General features: G+C 53.6%; 1 protein-coding gene across 1 annotated transcript in view; it reads right to left on the bottom strand.

Moving 5' to 3' along the window:
- Positions 1–328: 328 nt before the first annotated feature.
- Positions 329–17,844, bottom strand: part of LOC111161565 (teashirt zinc finger homeobox 3) — a 69,212-nt gene continuing 51,696 nt past the window's right edge. Inside the window, exon 2 of the mRNA XM_022525306.1 lies at positions 329–4,015. Coding sequence (XP_022381014.1) covers positions 807–4,015 — 3,209 coding nt within the window. The 3' untranslated portion in view covers positions 329–806. The remainder of the gene's footprint in view (positions 4,016–17,844) is intronic.

The following is a 17,844-nucleotide window of genomic DNA, read 5'->3' on the forward strand; positions in this document are numbered from 1 at the left end:
AACAAACAAACAAACAAAAAAAACCCCATAGACCTTTAAAAAATGAAAAAAAAAAAAGAAAGAAAGAAAAGAGAAAAAAGAAATATACACTATACATAGGCACGGCTTATGCCCGGAGCATAGCAGGTACATAAAACACTGTTGCTATAAATGCAGGAAAAAAAAGGTCATTTAAACCACAATCACATTTTCCATAAGAGAGTCTGAAATCTATACAATATATACATCTATGTTTCAATGTGAAAATAATATTCTTTTAAATTTCAAGGCGTGTTATACCCCTGCAGACCTGCATAAAGGGAGGTTCATATTATTAATTTTAACTAAGCTGGTAAGGAGTTTAAAAAACAGAGCTTCATACATTATTATTATTTCATTTTATTTTTTAACCAAATTAATGCAAAAGTGCTTCAAAGTACTCAGAGGGCTAAAGATGAAAGGGTGAGAAACGCCGGCCCACTCGCGCCGCGTGGAAGAAGTGTGCCCGATTTCGTTATAAATGCTTAATTAAACTGTCTGTTAATGCATGCAGCTTGAAGCATCAGGGGGATGCTTACAACTCAATCCCATTTACACAAAGTTCCAAACACTTACCACTGCGTTTTAACCTTCATATTTTACCAGTAACAACAGCCGATTATGCACCTCTATTAAACACTGTACAGTTATACAAAACAGTCCAGCCCAGAGTGATTCTCCTCAGTTAAAATGAGAACGTGTGCCAAGAACAAGACAGAGGGGCCTTAAGGTGCCTGCAACCGTTCTCCCTCAAAGCAAATTACAGTCATCCTCCTCGAAAGCAAATGCTACTGCTTCTCTAGCTCGGAAACGTACAGAAGGTGGTCTTCTGGGGACTTCCCGTGCGTTTTGCTAAGGTGAAGTTTAACCGCGTGCTTGCTCGCAAAGGTCCGATTGCAAAGTTTGCACTGGTAGGAGGTCCCCAGGTCCTCCTCGGGGGAGGACGTCACCAACTTTTCCGAGGGCGACTTGGTCTGTGCTATCTGATTATTAATCTGTTCGGTGGACAGTTTAGACAAGTCCCGGAGCCGGAAGCCCAGGTGTGACTCGAGGTGACTGATGTACGTGGAAGGAGTCCTGATCTGCGACGCACAGTCATTACAGAAGAACACGGGGTGGCCGGTGTCCAAGTTTTTGAGGAACTTTGTCCCACCTGTCCTTCGCAGCTGGTATTTCACGTTGGCCAGCCAGTGGCTGATGGTGGTCATGGACAGCCCGGTGAACCTCGAGATGTGCATTCGCTCCTGGGGGCTCAGGTCTGACATGATGTACTTGCCCTCGGACGTCTGCCGGAGGCTGGCCGCGAACTGGGCCTGGAGGATCAGCAGGTGCTGCGGGTTCCAGTTTGACTGGCGGCCCTTCCTCTTCTGGGCGGGCGTCGCCTCCTCGGCCTCCTCCAGCGTGGCCCCGTCAATGTCAGACTTCTCAGAGATGCTGGAAGGAGTGGAGGACTTTGACGTGTGGCTCTCTGTCAAGTTCTTCAGCATATCGGATATATCTGACAAGGCATTCTCGCGTAGCGGCGAGTTTGACATGAATGATACGACGGCAGATGTCTTTGCCGTTGTCACCGTGGATGAGGAGGTTGCTGGGGACGTGGACGTGGGTGACAAAAGCACTGAACCCAAAGAGCAGCCCTTGTCACTCTTCCCTTTCGTCAAGTCTATGGGCTGGTCGTTGTTGACGTGGTAGAAATAGCGGTCGAGGTGGTCCGCCTTCTTGGACTGGAGGGGCGGCGGGGTGGCCACAGCCGCCTTCTCGGCCAGGCTATTGCTCATCTTGAAAAGCATGCTCATGGGGTCGAGGGCGGGCAGGGAGGGCTTGGCGGCCTTGCCCAGGTGGATGTTCATGACCGACTGGAGGGCACTCAGGGGGTTCACGAAAGGCTGCTCGGGCGGGTGGTCGGTGATGATGGCCGTGCTGCTGCTCAAGCCGCTGCTCATGGCCTTCACCAGCTCCTTGCCATTCTCCACCGGCTCGGCGGGGGGGCTCCCCTCCTTGCACCCGTCCCTCTGGGGGCTGGGGCTGCCCTCCTGGCTCTTGAAGCCGCCATCGCTGGATGCCTCCATCTTGATGGGCTCGCTGACGTCGCTGCTGCACGGGGACGGGGTGGCCCGCTTCGGCGGAGACAGCTTACCCTCCGGCTCCTTCAGCTTCTCCTCCACTTTGGCAACTTTCTCCGTGACTTTCTTTACCAGCTCCTCCATGGCGTGAAAGTTGGTCTTGGGCATGGGTGAGGTCTGGCTGCTGGGCGGGGAGACCAGGGTCTGGTTTTTCGTGGGGGACACGATCTCGCTGTTGCCAAACATGGGTTTCAGGGGCGCGCTCTTCCCTGAGGAGCCCAGGGACAGTTTCATCATGTTGGGGAGCTGGTAGGCGGCGTGGATGCTGGGGTAGCCCCCCCAGCTGGGGGTGCCGTTCTGGGCCTTGTTGATGGCGGACGTCACCGTGTTTTCCAGGGACTTGAGGATATCCAGTCCCCCCTTGGGGCTCTCCTCGAGGTCGTTCTCCGTCAAGTAGTGGTACTTGGAGGAGATGTCATACTTCTCCTCTTCCTCGCAGGGCTTCTCCTTCTCCTTGGGCTTCTCGTCGGCGGCCGCCTTCTCCTTGTCGACCTCCTTCTTGACCTCCACGCTCAGCTTCGGGGAGACGCTCGCGGGGGTGTTGGCAGGGGACGTGAAGGTGGTGGCAGCCAGGGGCACGGATTGCACCTTCTCGTCCAGCAGGGTGGTGATGGTGGGTGTGACGGGCGTCTCCATGATGGGCTTGCCCTTCTTCATGGCCGAGTTCGTGACCTTGATGAAGTGGCCGGTGACCATCATGTGGGCGGTGAGCTCCTGCAGCGTGTCGTGGGAGCTGCCGCACTCCATGCACTTCAGAATCTGGGACTTGCGGGCTTCAAAGTGCCAGGCGTAGCTGGCCCCGTTCTGGTGGCCGTACCGGTTATTTGGCGTGATGTAGGGGTTGGAGTTCTTCTGAAGCACGTCGTTGGTATCCGCCATCGCAGCCTTGGGGGTCCCACCCGTGGAGTCTGGGGAGCTGGGCAGCTCCAACTCCAGAGAAGCTTTCTTCCGCGCGGCGGGGATGATTTTGGCTGCGACGGGCGTGACGGGTTCCTTCAGAGGCACTTTTTGGTAGTGTTTTGTTTTGATCATGTGGACACTCAGGTCCTGCAGGGACTCGAATGAATGGCCGCAGTACATGCACTTCAGCACCTTCTGGGCGTCCTCCTTGCCCTCCATCTCCAGCAGCGAGCGCTTGCGGGGCTTGGACCAGCGCTTGGGGTTGTTGTTGTCCGTCTCGTGGTTGTCGTCGCGGTAGTGCCCGGTCTCGTTCATGTGCACCGTGAGCTCCACCAGCGTGTCATAGGCGGCGCTGCAGTCCTTGCAGCGGAACTTGCTGGCGCCCGTGAAGATGGAGCCGTAGAGCTTGCTGCTCTGCCGGTAGAGCTGCACAGTGCTGAAGAGGCTGGGCTCGGGCAGCACGCGGCTCTGGGACACCTGCTGCAGCGTCTTGGCCATGGCGCTCTGGTGCCAGTCGAAGCTCCCGCTGCCGCAGCTGCTGCTGCTGCTGCTGCTGCTGCTGCTGCTGCCGCCGTTGTTTTTCTCGGACGAGGGCTGGTGCAGGTTGAGGTGCAGGTTGGACCAGTACGAGTTGGACAGGAAGTTATTGTACACGGCCTTCATCTGCTCCAGGCTGTCCGACACGGTCGTGTCCTCTAGGGGAACGGCCGTCTCCTTGCTCTCCTCCTCGTTCTTGATGGAGCCGCTCTCGAAGTCGGCCATGCGGTCGCTGGTCTCGCTGATGTGCGACTCGCTGTCCATCTCGTGGCTGGAAAACTCAGCCGCTGGGGAGTTCTGGTAACTGGGGCAGGCCTTGCTGAGCTCCTTCTCGGGGCACATGTACTTGGCCGAGGGCTCCCCATCTACCGTGCTCTCCTCGGGGTCTAGGTCCTCTTCCACTAGGGCGGCGGCCTTTAGCTCCTCGGAAACATAGGCTGCCGCGATAGCAGGTGCGAAGGCGGGGAGGGCGGGACGGACGGACAGGGCCCAGACAGGGACAAGGAGGGAGGGAAAGGAAGCAAGGAAGGAAGGAAGCAAGGAAGGAAGGAAGGAAGGAAGAAAAAAAAAAAAGCGTTAGTAAGGGCTGAGCTTACCTAGAATATTTTCTCGACTCTCAGGAAAACGCAGCAAAGCGGACGGGCCCATGGATTTGGAAAAATTAAACAGTTAAAACAGGGTGTTTCTTTGGAGCAAAGGAAAAAAAAAAAGTCTGCTCTTCAAACATAATTTGCCACCTTATTCTTCTCAAGGGGCAACAGCTTGAAATTAAAACTAAATTTGAAATTAATGAAGCACATTCTGGAGGTGGCATTCATTTCTAAAGTAATAAATTACTTGTATCAACCTCAGAGACAGCAGTTCCTGTCTGTCAATTAATGTCTTATGCTTCTCCTACCCCTAATGCATTTCTTAACAGACAGATTCACAATTTAAATTAAGCAAGCATTTTTTACTCATTACATTTTTGAGCCTCAATCTTTAATAAATATAAAGTACGAAAACATCAATAAAATTTTTACGAAGTAAAAGGAAAGTACATCAATTGCAATAAATTAAAAACAAGGTTTTGCGGGTGTTTTTTTTTTTCTTTCTTTCTTCCTTTCTTCTGGAAACGCAGCTCTTGAAAAAGCTTACGGTAAGTTTTGCTACCAGGGGCTAGGCACTGGTTTGTTCCCGATGGGACAGGAGACCCCGACCCAGCCCTGGCCCCGTCCTCTGGACATACACTCAGCCGCGCTCTCAGCCACCTGCACACACACTATCCATGCAGAATTATGTCAGAACAAGTTCAGGAAAATTGGTATGCGGTGCTCATTCCTGCTGTATAAATATATACAAGACCTTCCAGTGGACCTTACAAATGTCAAAGTGTTTGCTCTTAAGACTACTTTGTCAATATTTACTCAGCATAAGCTTCATGGGCATCCAACAGGGATCTTGTCTTTCTGGAAGCAACGTAACTGGGGATGTAAATCCAGTGTGCACTTCCCGGGCAGGTGGAGGGCAGGGCTGAGCAGCTCTGGGTTCTAGAACGGCCACATCCACAGGCGCCAAGCCAAGAGAACAGTCATGTTAATGGAATAAAGTTTATGTGAGGTTTTTTTGTTTTTGTTTTTGTTTTTTTGGTGGGTTTGATTTTTTTTTTTTTTTTCCATTTCCTTGCATCTGGTGACTTAGGTTGTTTCTTACCAGACCTCGCCTAGTTGGGCTGGTCTTTGTGAACAACCAGGCACGGTGAGCAGGAAAAGGGACCACTTCCCGTCCGCTTCTCAATATGTCTGCATCAGGAAGCCAGTGGCCGAGGGTGTTTGGTGGCCGGGATGATGGAGGGCAAATGGTCTGGCCGACCCAAACAGAACCAAACCCCAGACAAACTCTCGGAAAAGAAAAGGAAGACTCATTTGTGGAATTTACTTCCAGAATTTTAAAGACTTGCCTCCTACCAATTTGACACCAGGAAAAACAACAACAACAAACAAACAAACAAAAAACAACGAAAAACAGTGAAGTGACCCAAACAAATAAAATTCCCCAGAAGACACATAGATAGTTCCCCTCCCTTGCTCTTCCATGCTGGTCCGGTGTGATTTTCTCCTAGTCCTAAATCTCCCTTTGGGCACCAAGAATTCTAACCTGAGGCCAGAGGGACATCACAACACTGAGGTGAGTGGAGCTGGTGTCCCCGGGACACACAGGCGTGTGGGTCGCCACCATAGGGATACGTGAATGCCAAAGCGAGGGGCTGGTGTTTGAGCCGCGGAATGACCTTCACAAGCGGGTTGAGAGGGTCCCGCTCAGGTCAGCCGACATATGAGGTGCCAGGGTGGGCCTCCAACTTGAGGCCCTGCTCTTAGAGATGATGCATGAAAATGGCAAACAAGCTTTCTCTCCAGCTGGGACCAAAACAAACAGGAAAAACCCTGTGCTGGGCAGGGGAGGCTCCTCTGCGGGCCAGGGTGGCCAAGGTGAATGCCTTTCTGGGGAAAGGATTAGGATAAGAAAAAGGAAAAAAAATATCTCCGTCTCTCCCAAGGACCTTCCTTCACCCACAGAACATCCTGGAATGTGGCTCTCAAACTCCAACAGGGCTGGCAGGTCTAGGGGGAGGGCAGTCAGCAGTGAGTAAAGGGACCAAGAGTCACCATTTGCCTGCAAGTGCCCCAGTGTTAGCAGGAAAGTTTTGTATCCCAAGAATCCTCTCAGACCCGGGCAGACCCGGGCAGGCGGTCGCCCTAGCCTGGGACACACATCGTGAGCTGGTCAGAGCGTCTGGGGAGGGTCTGCATTCCTCTAGGAGAGGGGCTAGAGCAGGGTGATCAGGGTGATCAGACTCGGCCCACCATCTGCCGAGACGCCCCAGGGGCCCAGATGTGTAACATTTCCAACCAAGGGCCGCCATTCTGAACTCCCGCCATTCTGAAGGGAGGAGGAAACCACATGACCTACATCCCTCCGGCTGAGATGCAAGGAGAAGCCTGGTCCTGTGGAAATAGATATAGACCCTAGATCCCCTTCTCCCCTGACAGTGGTCCTCTGAGCCACAGCCTGCAAGGTGAACCCACACTCGGGGCACTTTGCTCTCATTATGGCTCCCACAGAATGAAGTGTGCAAGAGGCAACGATCCAGAAATGGCCCAGCTGAAGCAGCCATGGGAGGATGCCGAGCAGCCAGAAGAAGCTGGGGCCAATGGCAGACGCAAATGCTCCCACTGTGGCATGCTGAGAGAAAAATCTCGCACCTCTGTCCAGTCATCTCCTACCCAGGAGCATCGTCCCCCACCGCCCCCCAGAAGGCCTTAGCACCATCTGGAGCACCCCCATAGCACCACACTGATCTGAACAGCCCCTGCCCCACGCAGGGCTCCCAATGCCTCCAGTGCCCTCCAATGCCACCCAGCCCGATCAGAATGCCACCAGTCTGATGACTGCAGAGGAAATCTGTATTAAAAGAAAAGTAATCTGCGCTGAAGAAAATTAAAAAGTTTCAGTGCTGAGAGGTGCTGGGTCCTGGGGAGACCTGGTGTCACCCCATACACCACCCCTGGCCTCATCACAGTTTCTGAGGCTCCCGGGAAGCACCCTTGCTCACAGCAGCACCAGGGACCATGGCAGCTAGTCAGACCGTCTCTTCCTTTCCTGACCTGGCAGGGAGAACTATGTCCCAAGGCTGAGCCTCAGACTTCTGCCTGTCAGTCCTTCCCTTCTCCTTAAAATAAAGGCCAGATCAGGAATCGTTGTGCTCCGTCTCGCAATCCTCGCCGTCCTCCAGGAGTATCACTCCCACTCTCGTCACTAAACGTGGTGGGAGGGGAGAGGAGCATTCGGGGCTAAGAGAAGGAAAGGGGCAACCGCTCCACAAAATCGAACTGGGGGCCCATGCACACCCGGAGAGGTGGCGCCCGCTGAGCACAGCACGGCGGTATCTCCTTTCTCCAGGCCTCAGTTTCCCCCTCGATGTGAAACATGGCGTTGTCCTCTTCCTTACTTAATGGCTTTCCTGGGAAAGGGGTAAGCAGAGGTAGAAACACGCTCGCCCCTCCAATCACAGGCTCTTCGGAAACACTCAGCCGAGGCGCTTCTCAGCCCTTTCTTCTCCGGACTAGAAGTCTCTAGACTTCTCTCCGACTCGGGGACAGTTAATGTCCTGGTCAGGGAAAGGGGGAGGGGAGGCTGGGTGTCTCCAGTCAGTCAGAGGAGACAGTAGGACGTCAACTGGGGAGCAGGTAGGCTGGGTGAGAAGCGGGTCTCCGTCCACACCACGCCGGCCTGCAGGGGCCTCTCCTCCCTGAGGGCCAGTGGCTGACACCATCCACTAGCCCGACCTGACGGAATCACGCAGAGCCTCAGGGAGCTTGGCCACTGTGACCCGTTATGTGAATTCTTTGCTGGTGCGTAACGCTCTGTATGTTCTTATCTGATTTGTCCAAGGCAAGGGCTCCGGTCCACGTTGTCCCAGCTTTGCACACAGTAGGTGAGCAACAGGTACTCACCGTCTCCTTTGGAAAGAGTAGTTGGAGGTCACATCCAGCAGAAAGAGGCTTGTGATCAGCCTTTGTAAGAGGGTCTGCCCCTCCTCCTGTGCCCTGGGCGACCAGCAGCACACGTCCTCTCCTCTGGGAGAACCCCCGCTCCAGGCCCTCCCATCTATTCCCCATGAAGAGGCCACGGAACCTCACGTCCTTACCGTTCAGCCCATCATGTTAACCCCCACACCAGTGCTGCAACCAATGGCCTCAGTGACTTCCCATCTGGCTTGGAAGAAAACTCAAATGCCTTAGAGCAACCCCGAAGTCCTCCCTGTCTTGGCCCTGCTTCCTCCCCAGCCCAGCAGCTTTTAGAATGTGCCAAGAGGCCTCTCACCATTCACTGTGTACGGCGGCCTCCTCTGCTGGAAACCCCAAGGCAGATGCACACAGGTAAGTGAGCCAGTACCCCCTTCCCTGGGCCACAGGTGAGGGATAATGTCCAGGGACCTCACTGACCCCAACTTTTGTTCGCTTAGACACTTCTTCTTGTTATAAGGCACACCACTGGAATTACCTGCTTACAACCAAACATTCCAGGATGCTCAGACAGACTGTCAGCTTCATGTGGTCACCAGGTCCCACCCGCCCCCGCTCCCAGCGTCTGGAGCAATCCTGTTTTTCAGCATGTAGTAGCCATTCAACACATCCATGGAAGGAATGAACGAATGAACACCATAGATGACTCCTTCAAACCTCCCAATCGTTGCCCAAACATCTACGGGGATCCAGACTCTGGCCAGTCCCAGAGCAGAGCAGATGTGCTGGGGTCCAGTCCAAAGTCCTTCCTGGACCAGCTCCCTCTGCGTGTGATGACTTCATGGGGAAGCGCCTCTGGGATGCAGGGACAGGATGACAGCCCACACCCAAAGTCCACTCTCCAGGAAGGCGTTCTCCTAGCTCTTTGTTCTTGAAAAAATGAAACTGAAAATTTGCTGCCTGCCGGCTCCGGTGGTGGGGCTGGGGGACTCTCATTCAAACAAGTCAACAGCTGTAAAGACTCAAAAGACACGCGTGGGAGTGGAAGCCAGCAAGTGAGCGAGGGCCGGACGGGGGCCTCGTGTTTCATTTTCCCCCAAGTGGCTCAGTGGAAAAAGTTTCTCTCTAAGAGGTGAGCCCTTCCAGATCTGCTGCCACTGATTCCCTGTGTACATCCTCCCTCTCTCTCCCCACAACGAAAAGCAAAAGCTTAAAGCAGCAGTGTGGCAATCCGTCTCTCCAGAGCTCAAGGCCAAGGGCATTATCTGGGGGGCAGGGGAATGAACGGCAGGACTTCATTCATGCAGAACCGGAGGGGACTCTGGGGTAGAGATGCATGTTCATGGGACACCAAAGCCATCAGGATTATAGGAGCTCCCTGCAAAGTCCCATAGCCCAGGACCCCTGGAACATCAAGGATGCAAACCCATGGTCGAGCCTAATACGCGCGTGTCTGTGAACCATTTTCCCATTCATCACACTTGACCCTTTCCACGGTCCCAGCAGGGGGATTCCTCGTTTGTGCTTCAGGAAGCTGGAGTCCTGACAAGTTAGGTGGGACACTTGCAAGCCCTCCGCTGAGACTCCACGGGAGTCAGTGCAGGTTTCAAGGGCATTGGACTCCATTCCTGGGGGAGCCACACAGAGGGTGTGGCGCGAGGGCCGTGCTCCCGGGACATGGAGCAGGCCGCCACATCACAGCCTTCCCTGGCTTCCCATCACCAGGGATTCCATGCCTGCCCCTCCAGGAGGGTCCCGAGTGCTCCTGCTTCCCGAGACGTGGCTGCAGGGACAATGGATGTGTCCAAGGAGACGATGGATGTGTCCAAGGAGTGAAAAGCCAGACCACCGGGTCATCAGGTGGGGAGACAGCAGCTCCCTCATTAATATTTATTATCGTCACGAACTCAACTTAACCACTAGGTAAGAAGAAATTAATACATTTGACATAAATATAAAAGAGTAAGCTGGGGCATCACGGAATTCATTTCTGGGCAAATGGGAATGACCTTCACCACACATTTGTGAATCTCTCCCAAAAGGAGGCGAGGAAGGAGTCGAAGTGTCCCTGTGGGTCTGTGCTCTCCAGCCACGGGGGCTATGGGCACAGCAGGAGTGCAGGGGGCACCAGCAGGCAGAGGGTTGAGAGGGAGAAGGCATGGCTGCACCCCTGCTCCCGGAGGCAACGTCACCATAAACGGTCCTGCCGATCTGCACATTTCCTGGGCTGCAAGGAAGGTTTAGAGGTAAGCCCTCTGTTTTCAAATTCCGGAGACTCCCAGGAGGGAAGGAGTTTTGCTTCCGAAAGCTCCCTTAGACTCCCCTCCCCCCACCCAGTGTGGGTGACCTAATATTCCCTCCCCCCTCACCGTCCCACCCTTTCAGCTCTCTAGTAAGGGCAGCCCAGAGGAGTCCCTCCTGTTGCCCATGAGATCCTGTCACTCATCCATGGGACAGCCTGGGCCTGGGACGGAGACAGAGAGGAGCAGATGCAGGTGGAGGACAGAGGCTGTCCATGTCCAGAGTCCTGGGTTGAGAAGGGTGAGGAGAGGGAGAGGGGAAGAGCGGAGAGAGCAGAACACCAGGAGAAAGATGGGGGAGGGAGAGAAGAATCCACTAGGACTGGGGTTTGGGGGAGACAGAGACAGAGAAACAGAGAGGGATGTGGGAGAGCCAAAGAGGCAGAGAGAGACACAGAGAGACAGCCAGCCAGAGCCAGAGCCAAGGAGAGAGGAAGGGACAGAAGCCATTGAGGGAGTGGGAGGTAAGCGGGGAAGGGAAGGAAGTGAGTGATGGACGTCTGAGGAGAGACAGGCAGAAGAGAGGACTGGGGGTGAGGATGGAGGATGGTGGGTTCAGAGACGGCCTGAGCTGGGAGTCCCGGTGCGGGGCTGGGGAGGACAGGGGCCCGGGGAGCTGCTGTGGGTCCGTGCTAAGTCTGGAGCCTCAGGCCAGTCTCAGCCTCCCCGGAGCCCTCAGATTGTCAAAAGAAAATTTCAAAAAGGGTGGTTTGTTGTTGTTGTTGTTGTTATAAGAACAATTTAACCAGCCGAGGAGGTGATCAACAAGAAAATTGCTCAGCTGACCCTGGTGAGCACAACACCTGGAAGGCCCGCTTCTGCCCCAGAGCTGATGTGCCCCAGGGCTAGCGTCCTGCCTGGCCTGGAAGCCCCGGGAGGAGCGGGCCCCGGAGGGTGGGCCTCACACGCCGGACCAGCGCAGGATACAGATGACACTGGACAGCGTGTGAAGAAGGCTGCAGGCTCTGGAACCCAGCCCTCCTGACCCCTTCTCAGGGCTACTGTGCACCTGCCCTCACAGGCAAGGCTAATCTCCCTGTTCCATACATCAAATTCAAGTTCAGTTTCAAGAAACCCAAAACCCTCTGGTGAGGCCGTGAGTCCTCTCCCTGTTTTAGGATTTGCCTAGACGCAGAAACACAGGGTCACCATGGCGGGGGGGTCTTGGCCACCTCTGAAGCCTCCCTCCCCCCACACATGGGCCCACAACAAAGCAGACTCCTAGTCATGATAGGGGACAGTGGTCACCTGGGAGAAGGCCTGCTGACTGCTGGCGGCCCTGTACTGCAGGTTTTCCTGCTAGGGTGAATGACATCACAGAGAGCCCCCTGGGCCTTGGCTCCTGCTCTGCCACCTGCTGGTCCTGTGACCATGAGACTGGCTTCAGGTCCCTGAGTTCCAAGTTCTTCCCCGGGGGATGGTTGGGGAGAAGGTGGGGAGCAGCTCCTGCCACACCCACCTCCCAGGTGTTTTTGAGGAAGCAAGGTCCTCCCTGAGGAGTGGGGGCGTCAGGACTCTTCCAAGTTAAAGGGAATCTGCCTTTAGAAGGAGGGCCCCAGGGACCTGCAGGAATCATTCAGGGGCCTGTACCGGGGAGGTGGGGATGGGCTTTGGGTCTGACTCTGCTCTTGCAAATGCAGGCTTCCCAGCTGATGGTCTCCCAGACCCCCAGATCTGCGGGCTGCCTTTTGGGAAGGGGGGCTATGGCGGGGGGCAGAGCCCTGCTGGGTAAGGGCTCCCACGTGGCACAGGCTCTGCTCCTTCTTCCTCTGGCCACCTTGTGGGCTATGGCGAAGGAAGAAAGCCAGAGAGGAAGGAGAAGAAGCAGGGAGGGAAATAAAGAGCAAGGGAAGGAGGCAGAGGAAGGAACAGACATCAGAGGAGCTCGACCAAAATTAAATTCTCTGACCGAGCACGCCCACTGCCCCCAGGCCTGGGTCATCCTCAGGACCTCTGGGAAGGAAGGAGGCAGGGGCAGCACCAAGCCTGGGTCACCCCACAGCAATGTCCCCTCCTACCTGACTCGAGATTCCCAGGCTCCCAGACCCATGGGGGCGATGGTCAGACCAGACGCCCTTCACTTGGCACCTGCGTGAACAGTGGCCCAGCAGCCTCCAGCCTCTGGCCCCCCGCCACCTTCTCCTGGCTCCGTCCACATCACATCAGTTCTGCCCTGAGCTGCCTTCCTCTTTATGGGGAAAGAGCTCCACATCCCCAGAAAACCTTACCTAAATCTCCCTCTGTTCGAAACACATGGAGAAAATCCACACAGACTGACCCATTTTTACACAAGAATTTCTGCTCTACGAAGGAACGCCGCAAAGCACCGGGGCATTGTGCCCCCAGGGTTATTTTTATACAGATCTCTCCTCTGTGGGTGCAGCCGTGTCTGCAACTGTCCGGTCTGGTGCGACTGCCTTTGGGGCCCCAAGTTACCCCCCAGATGCTCTGAGATCCCATAAAATGGGCTGCTGGGAGCCTGGGGGGCAAAGGGCAGGGACAGGCAGGGTGACCAGCACTGGGCCGGCAACGACAGAACACTGTCACCCTCTAGGCAGCTCCCAGCACGCCGAGACTCAGGGCTCCCAAGAAGGGAAAACTCAGAATAGAGCGCATGGGACTTGCTTTTTGTGCCGAGAAAGGAGGAGATGACCGGAGGAAGGGAGGGATGGGAGTTGGCAGGGAGCTTAGGTAAATGCACTGGGTAATACCAAGGTGATCAGATGCATCTGTGGGCCTCTGTTAGGGTATCACCAGGCAACAGAGAGAGAAAATTGATTCCAGGAAAGGAGGACACACAGTTTGGTACCCAGGAGGTCACAATCCACCAAATCCAGCAGACAACATGAGGTTTCTCCAGCCATCCACCTGGGCGCCTAGGGTCACAAGACATCATCCAAGCCATCCGCAGTGACGGAGGTCACGGGATCTGGGGACAAGGAGACATGGCATTCGAGGATGGCACAGGGAAGACCAGGGGAGACCAGGGGCCTCCCAGGCATTCCCGTTGGGTGCCGGAGCTTCCCAGGAACCAGGAAAATCCCCCAAAGGGCTCACGCCGGGCCAGAGGAATGAGGAGTGCATGGCCAGGCTCTGGGGGAAGGAAATGGTAGCAGAAGTGCTAGTGGTCAGGAGTCCTCCAGGAGGCTGGCCGCGTTGGGATGACAACCTCCCCTAGATTGATTGTTCTTCCCACTAGCAAGGTCAGGAATATTAATTTCGTACAAGTTAATTTGATGTAATGTGCAAGACGAACGCTTGTTCAGTTGGATATCACTGTGCTAATAAAGCCGCGATGCTTTCACGCCAAGAAAAGCATGGCGTTAGCTGATTGGTGCATAAGGTTGGCGTGAATCAGGCGACGTACCCTTCAGCGGAGCCGGAGTGGCCAGGAGCAGCTGTTTCGGCCATCAGAGGCTGCTGCTGATTCTTTAGAAGGCCAATGACAGCGAGGTCCTGGGGACACCTTCCAGCTGCTGGAAGCCCCAGCATCTTCTGAGGCCTGAGCACCCAGACCGAGGTCTATCCCTGTAGATACGTCAGAGAAGATTCCCAAAGCCACACGTGGCCCTCGCGCCCCAGGGTAAGAAAGGCCCTTCTAAGGCCTTTCTGTGGATTCTTGCGGCAATGAGAGCCTCATTCAGCCATCTCAGCAGCCCTTCTGAGCAACCTCCCTCCCCTTCCCGAGACCTTCCCCCATGAGAGTGGTGGGTCAGATAACCAGGAGGCCAGGAAGTTGGGAGGCTCCTCCAGATCAGCAAGGAAGGCGAGCTCCCTCGGCTCTGAGGTCACGCTCCCCCCATTGCTTCTGGGCGATATGCTCTGCTACAGGCTGGGCACCCACCCTGCTTCAAGGAAAAAATAAATGGATCAAAGACACAGTCAGGTTCAAAGCAATTGCCTCAGACAATAAAAAGTAAATAAACACTCGGTTTGGGGACCTGAGTCCCCTCTGTCCCCAGCTTCAAGCACACAAGAAAAATCCTCTCAACTGTGGTGGAATTTCAGACAGCAGCAGATAGGGACTGGGTGAATTATTAGGGGCAAGGGATGTGCTCAAACTTCTCACATGGCACACACGGATAATGGTCAATTTTGCTAATGGCTAAGAAGAATCCTGCCTTACACACCTTTCAGCTCTGAAGCATGGAATCTCCTGGAGATCAGACAGAGTGATCCTCACAGGATAGCTTGTGATTCCCATTGGGGCAGCTAAAAAACCAAGGAGAATTCTTGCCTAGATGCTCACTCAATGATCTCAAAACCTGGGGGAACCACAGTTGAGAATAGGGCAATAGGTTGAGGAAATTCTGAGTAGTCCTTATGATGGGCCTCTTCCAAGTGGGCTATACATGTACAACTCAAATTCTTGCTAGGCCTTATTGGCTGTTCTTCATGGAGCCCAAAAAGCTCTATCCAGGGAGAAGATAAATGAATGGCTTCCATGAAGGAGGAATGAAGACTTACATGGAAGAGGAGACAACTGATTCATGCAATTGATCTATCCACCCACCCACCCATCCACCCATCCATCCATCCATCCACCCACCCATCTACCTACCCACACACCCATCCATCCAACCATCCAACCACCCACCCATCCACCTACCCATCCACTCATCCATCCATCCACCCACCCATCCATCCACCCATCCACCCATCTATCCAAAAACTCATCCCTTCATCCAAAGTGTATATGATGTAAGTACATACTCTAGATGATCTAGTTTAGGAATAAGAAGTTGTCAAAATAAATAAGTCAGAGTCACAGGTTTTAGTTTTACGTGGTCAAGATGACCTTCGTTACATAGATCATAGGGCATTAGAGGATCATACACCTTCATAAACTTCTTTCATATTCAAAGCCCAGCATAACCAAGCTCCATTTTATCTTCCAAGTTTATCTTCCACTGTCTACCTGTCCTCAGACACACAAGTCACCCTTCCCTGATGATGTTCCTTTGTCCTTCCTTGGTCTATGCATTTCTTTCACTTTGTGTAACATGCTCCATCTTTTCATAACTTCATCCCAGCCCTCCAAGACCCTGCGTGTTCTGCCCCCCACCCCCAGGAAGCCCCTTCACACCTGTCCCTCTGAAAGTGACCTCTCTAACCTCAGTGATGATGCCATGGGTGGATAATTCTTCTCTAAACTCTAACTTTCTAGAGAAATATAAGGAATGATTATTAGCTAATTGCTTGTACCAAGTCTCTTCTGGTGTTTATCCCACATAACTTTTACAATGGCTAACTGTGCACATAAACCTTCTCCATGCACATTACAGAGGCAGGAACCCAGCATTCCTCACCCATGCAGCCTTCACACAGCCCAGCAGGTCAACACTCTTACACACTCCTGGTCAAATCCACAGTGTTAGGTGGGAGCTGCTTGGCCTAAGAACTGCCACAGACCAAGTGGCAGAAGTTCCCGCCAGCTCCCTTCCCACTCGCAAATGCAGGGCAGAGCAGCCCCAAGAGCCTTCCGACCTTGCCCACATCTCCCCACACTCCTATTTCACAGAACAGACACACTATACAGAAGTCAAGGTCACAGTATTTCTCAGGAGTTCCTGACAAGGGTACTTATCCTATGACTGCAGAGAAGACTGGAAGGAGAATGCTCCCAGGGACCAGAGAGAAGCTCATCCCCTTCCCTCCCTGCACGGGTACCAGCATGGTAGTCACCTGGGTCAGCAGGCCTTTCTGAGGCCTGTAGCACTGCCAGAACAACCTGTTACTCACCTAGTCAGCATTGAGCCAGCACTTACCTAGCATTCAGACAGCACTCAGCCAGCATTCACCTAGCACTCAGCCAGCACTCACCTAGCACTGAGCCAGCATTCAGCCAGTACTCACCTAGCACTGAGCCAGCACTCACCAAGCATTCAGACAGCACTCAGTCAGCATTCAGCCAGCATTCACCAAACATTCAGACAGCACTCAGTCAGCACTCACTTAGTACTCAGTCAGCACTCACCTAGCTTTTAACCAGCACTCGGCCAGCACTCATCTAGCACTCAGCCCACAGCACTCACCTAGCATTCAGCCAGCAGCACTCAGCCAGCACTCACCTAGCATTCAGACAGCAGCACTCAGCCAGCCTTCAGCCAGCAGTTACCTGGCACTCAGCCAGCACTGACCCAGCACTCAGATAGCACTCACCCAACACTCACCCAGCATTCAGACAGCACTCAGACAATACTCACCTAGCACTCAGACAGCACTCACTCAACATTCAGCCAGCACTCACCCAACACTCGGAGAGTACTCAGGCAGCACTTACCCAGCACTCAGTCAGGACTTAAACAGTACTCCCAGCACTCAGTCAGGACTTAAACAGTACTCCCTAGCATTCAGCCAGCACTCACTTACCACTCACATAGCACTCAGCCAACATTCAGCCAAGCACTCAGCCAACATTCAGCCCATACTCAGCCAGCACATAATCAGCACTCAGTCAACACTCAGCTAGCATTTAGCTAGCACTCAACTAACACTCAGAAAGCACTCACTCAGCACTCACTCACCTTACAGTGAGACCAATACTCAGCCAGCATTCAGACAGTACTCAGATAGCACTTACCCAGCACTCAGACAGCATTCAGTCAGAACTCAGAAAACACACACCCATCACTCAGGCAGTTCTCACCCAACATTCAGACAGCACTCAGCATTGGGACAGCACTCACTCTGCACATACCCAACACTTAGTCAGCATTCACTCAGCACTCAGCACTCAGCTAGCACTCACCTAGCACTCACCTCACACCCAGTACTCAGCTAGCACTCACCCAGCACTCTCCCAGCATTCAGCCAGCACTCAACCTGCACAAACCCATCACTCAGCCAGCATTCACCCAGCACTCAGAGAGCACTCACTCATTACTCAGAGAGCACTCACCTAGCACCCAGAACTCACCTAGCACTCACCTAGCACTCTCTCAGCATTCAACACTCAGCCAGCACTCAGGCAGCACTCCTTCATAAACCCAGCACTTGGCCAGCATTCAGCCAGCACTCAGAGAGCACTCATTTAGCACCCAGCCAGTACTCACTTAGCACCAAGCACTTAGCTAGCACTCACCCACCACTCAGCACTCAGTCAGCACTCACCCTGCATAAACCCAGCACTCAGACAGCATTTAGCCAGCACTCAGAGAGCACTCATTCAGCACTCAGCCAGCATTCACCTAGCACTCACCTAGCACTAAGCACTCAGTTAGCACTCACCCTGCACAAACCCAGCACTCAGCCAGAATTCACCCAACAGTCAGCCAGCCCTCAGACAACACCCACCTAGCACACACTGAGCACACACCAAGTTTTACTAATACACATGTGATCACCATTTATATGGCTAGCTCACATCCAGGATGGCATGTAAACTTCCTAGACAGTTTGAAAAAATAAAGTTTTAAATGATTTATAATTATATTTTATTAACTGACATATATAAATACC

This window comes from Enhydra lutris, unplaced genomic scaffold (genome assembly GCF_002288905.1).
Source record: "Enhydra lutris kenyoni isolate GAN:26980312 unplaced genomic scaffold, ASM228890v2 scaffoldscaffold85, whole genome shotgun sequence".
Lineage (NCBI taxonomy): Eukaryota > Metazoa > Chordata > Mammalia > Carnivora > Mustelidae > Enhydra > Enhydra lutris.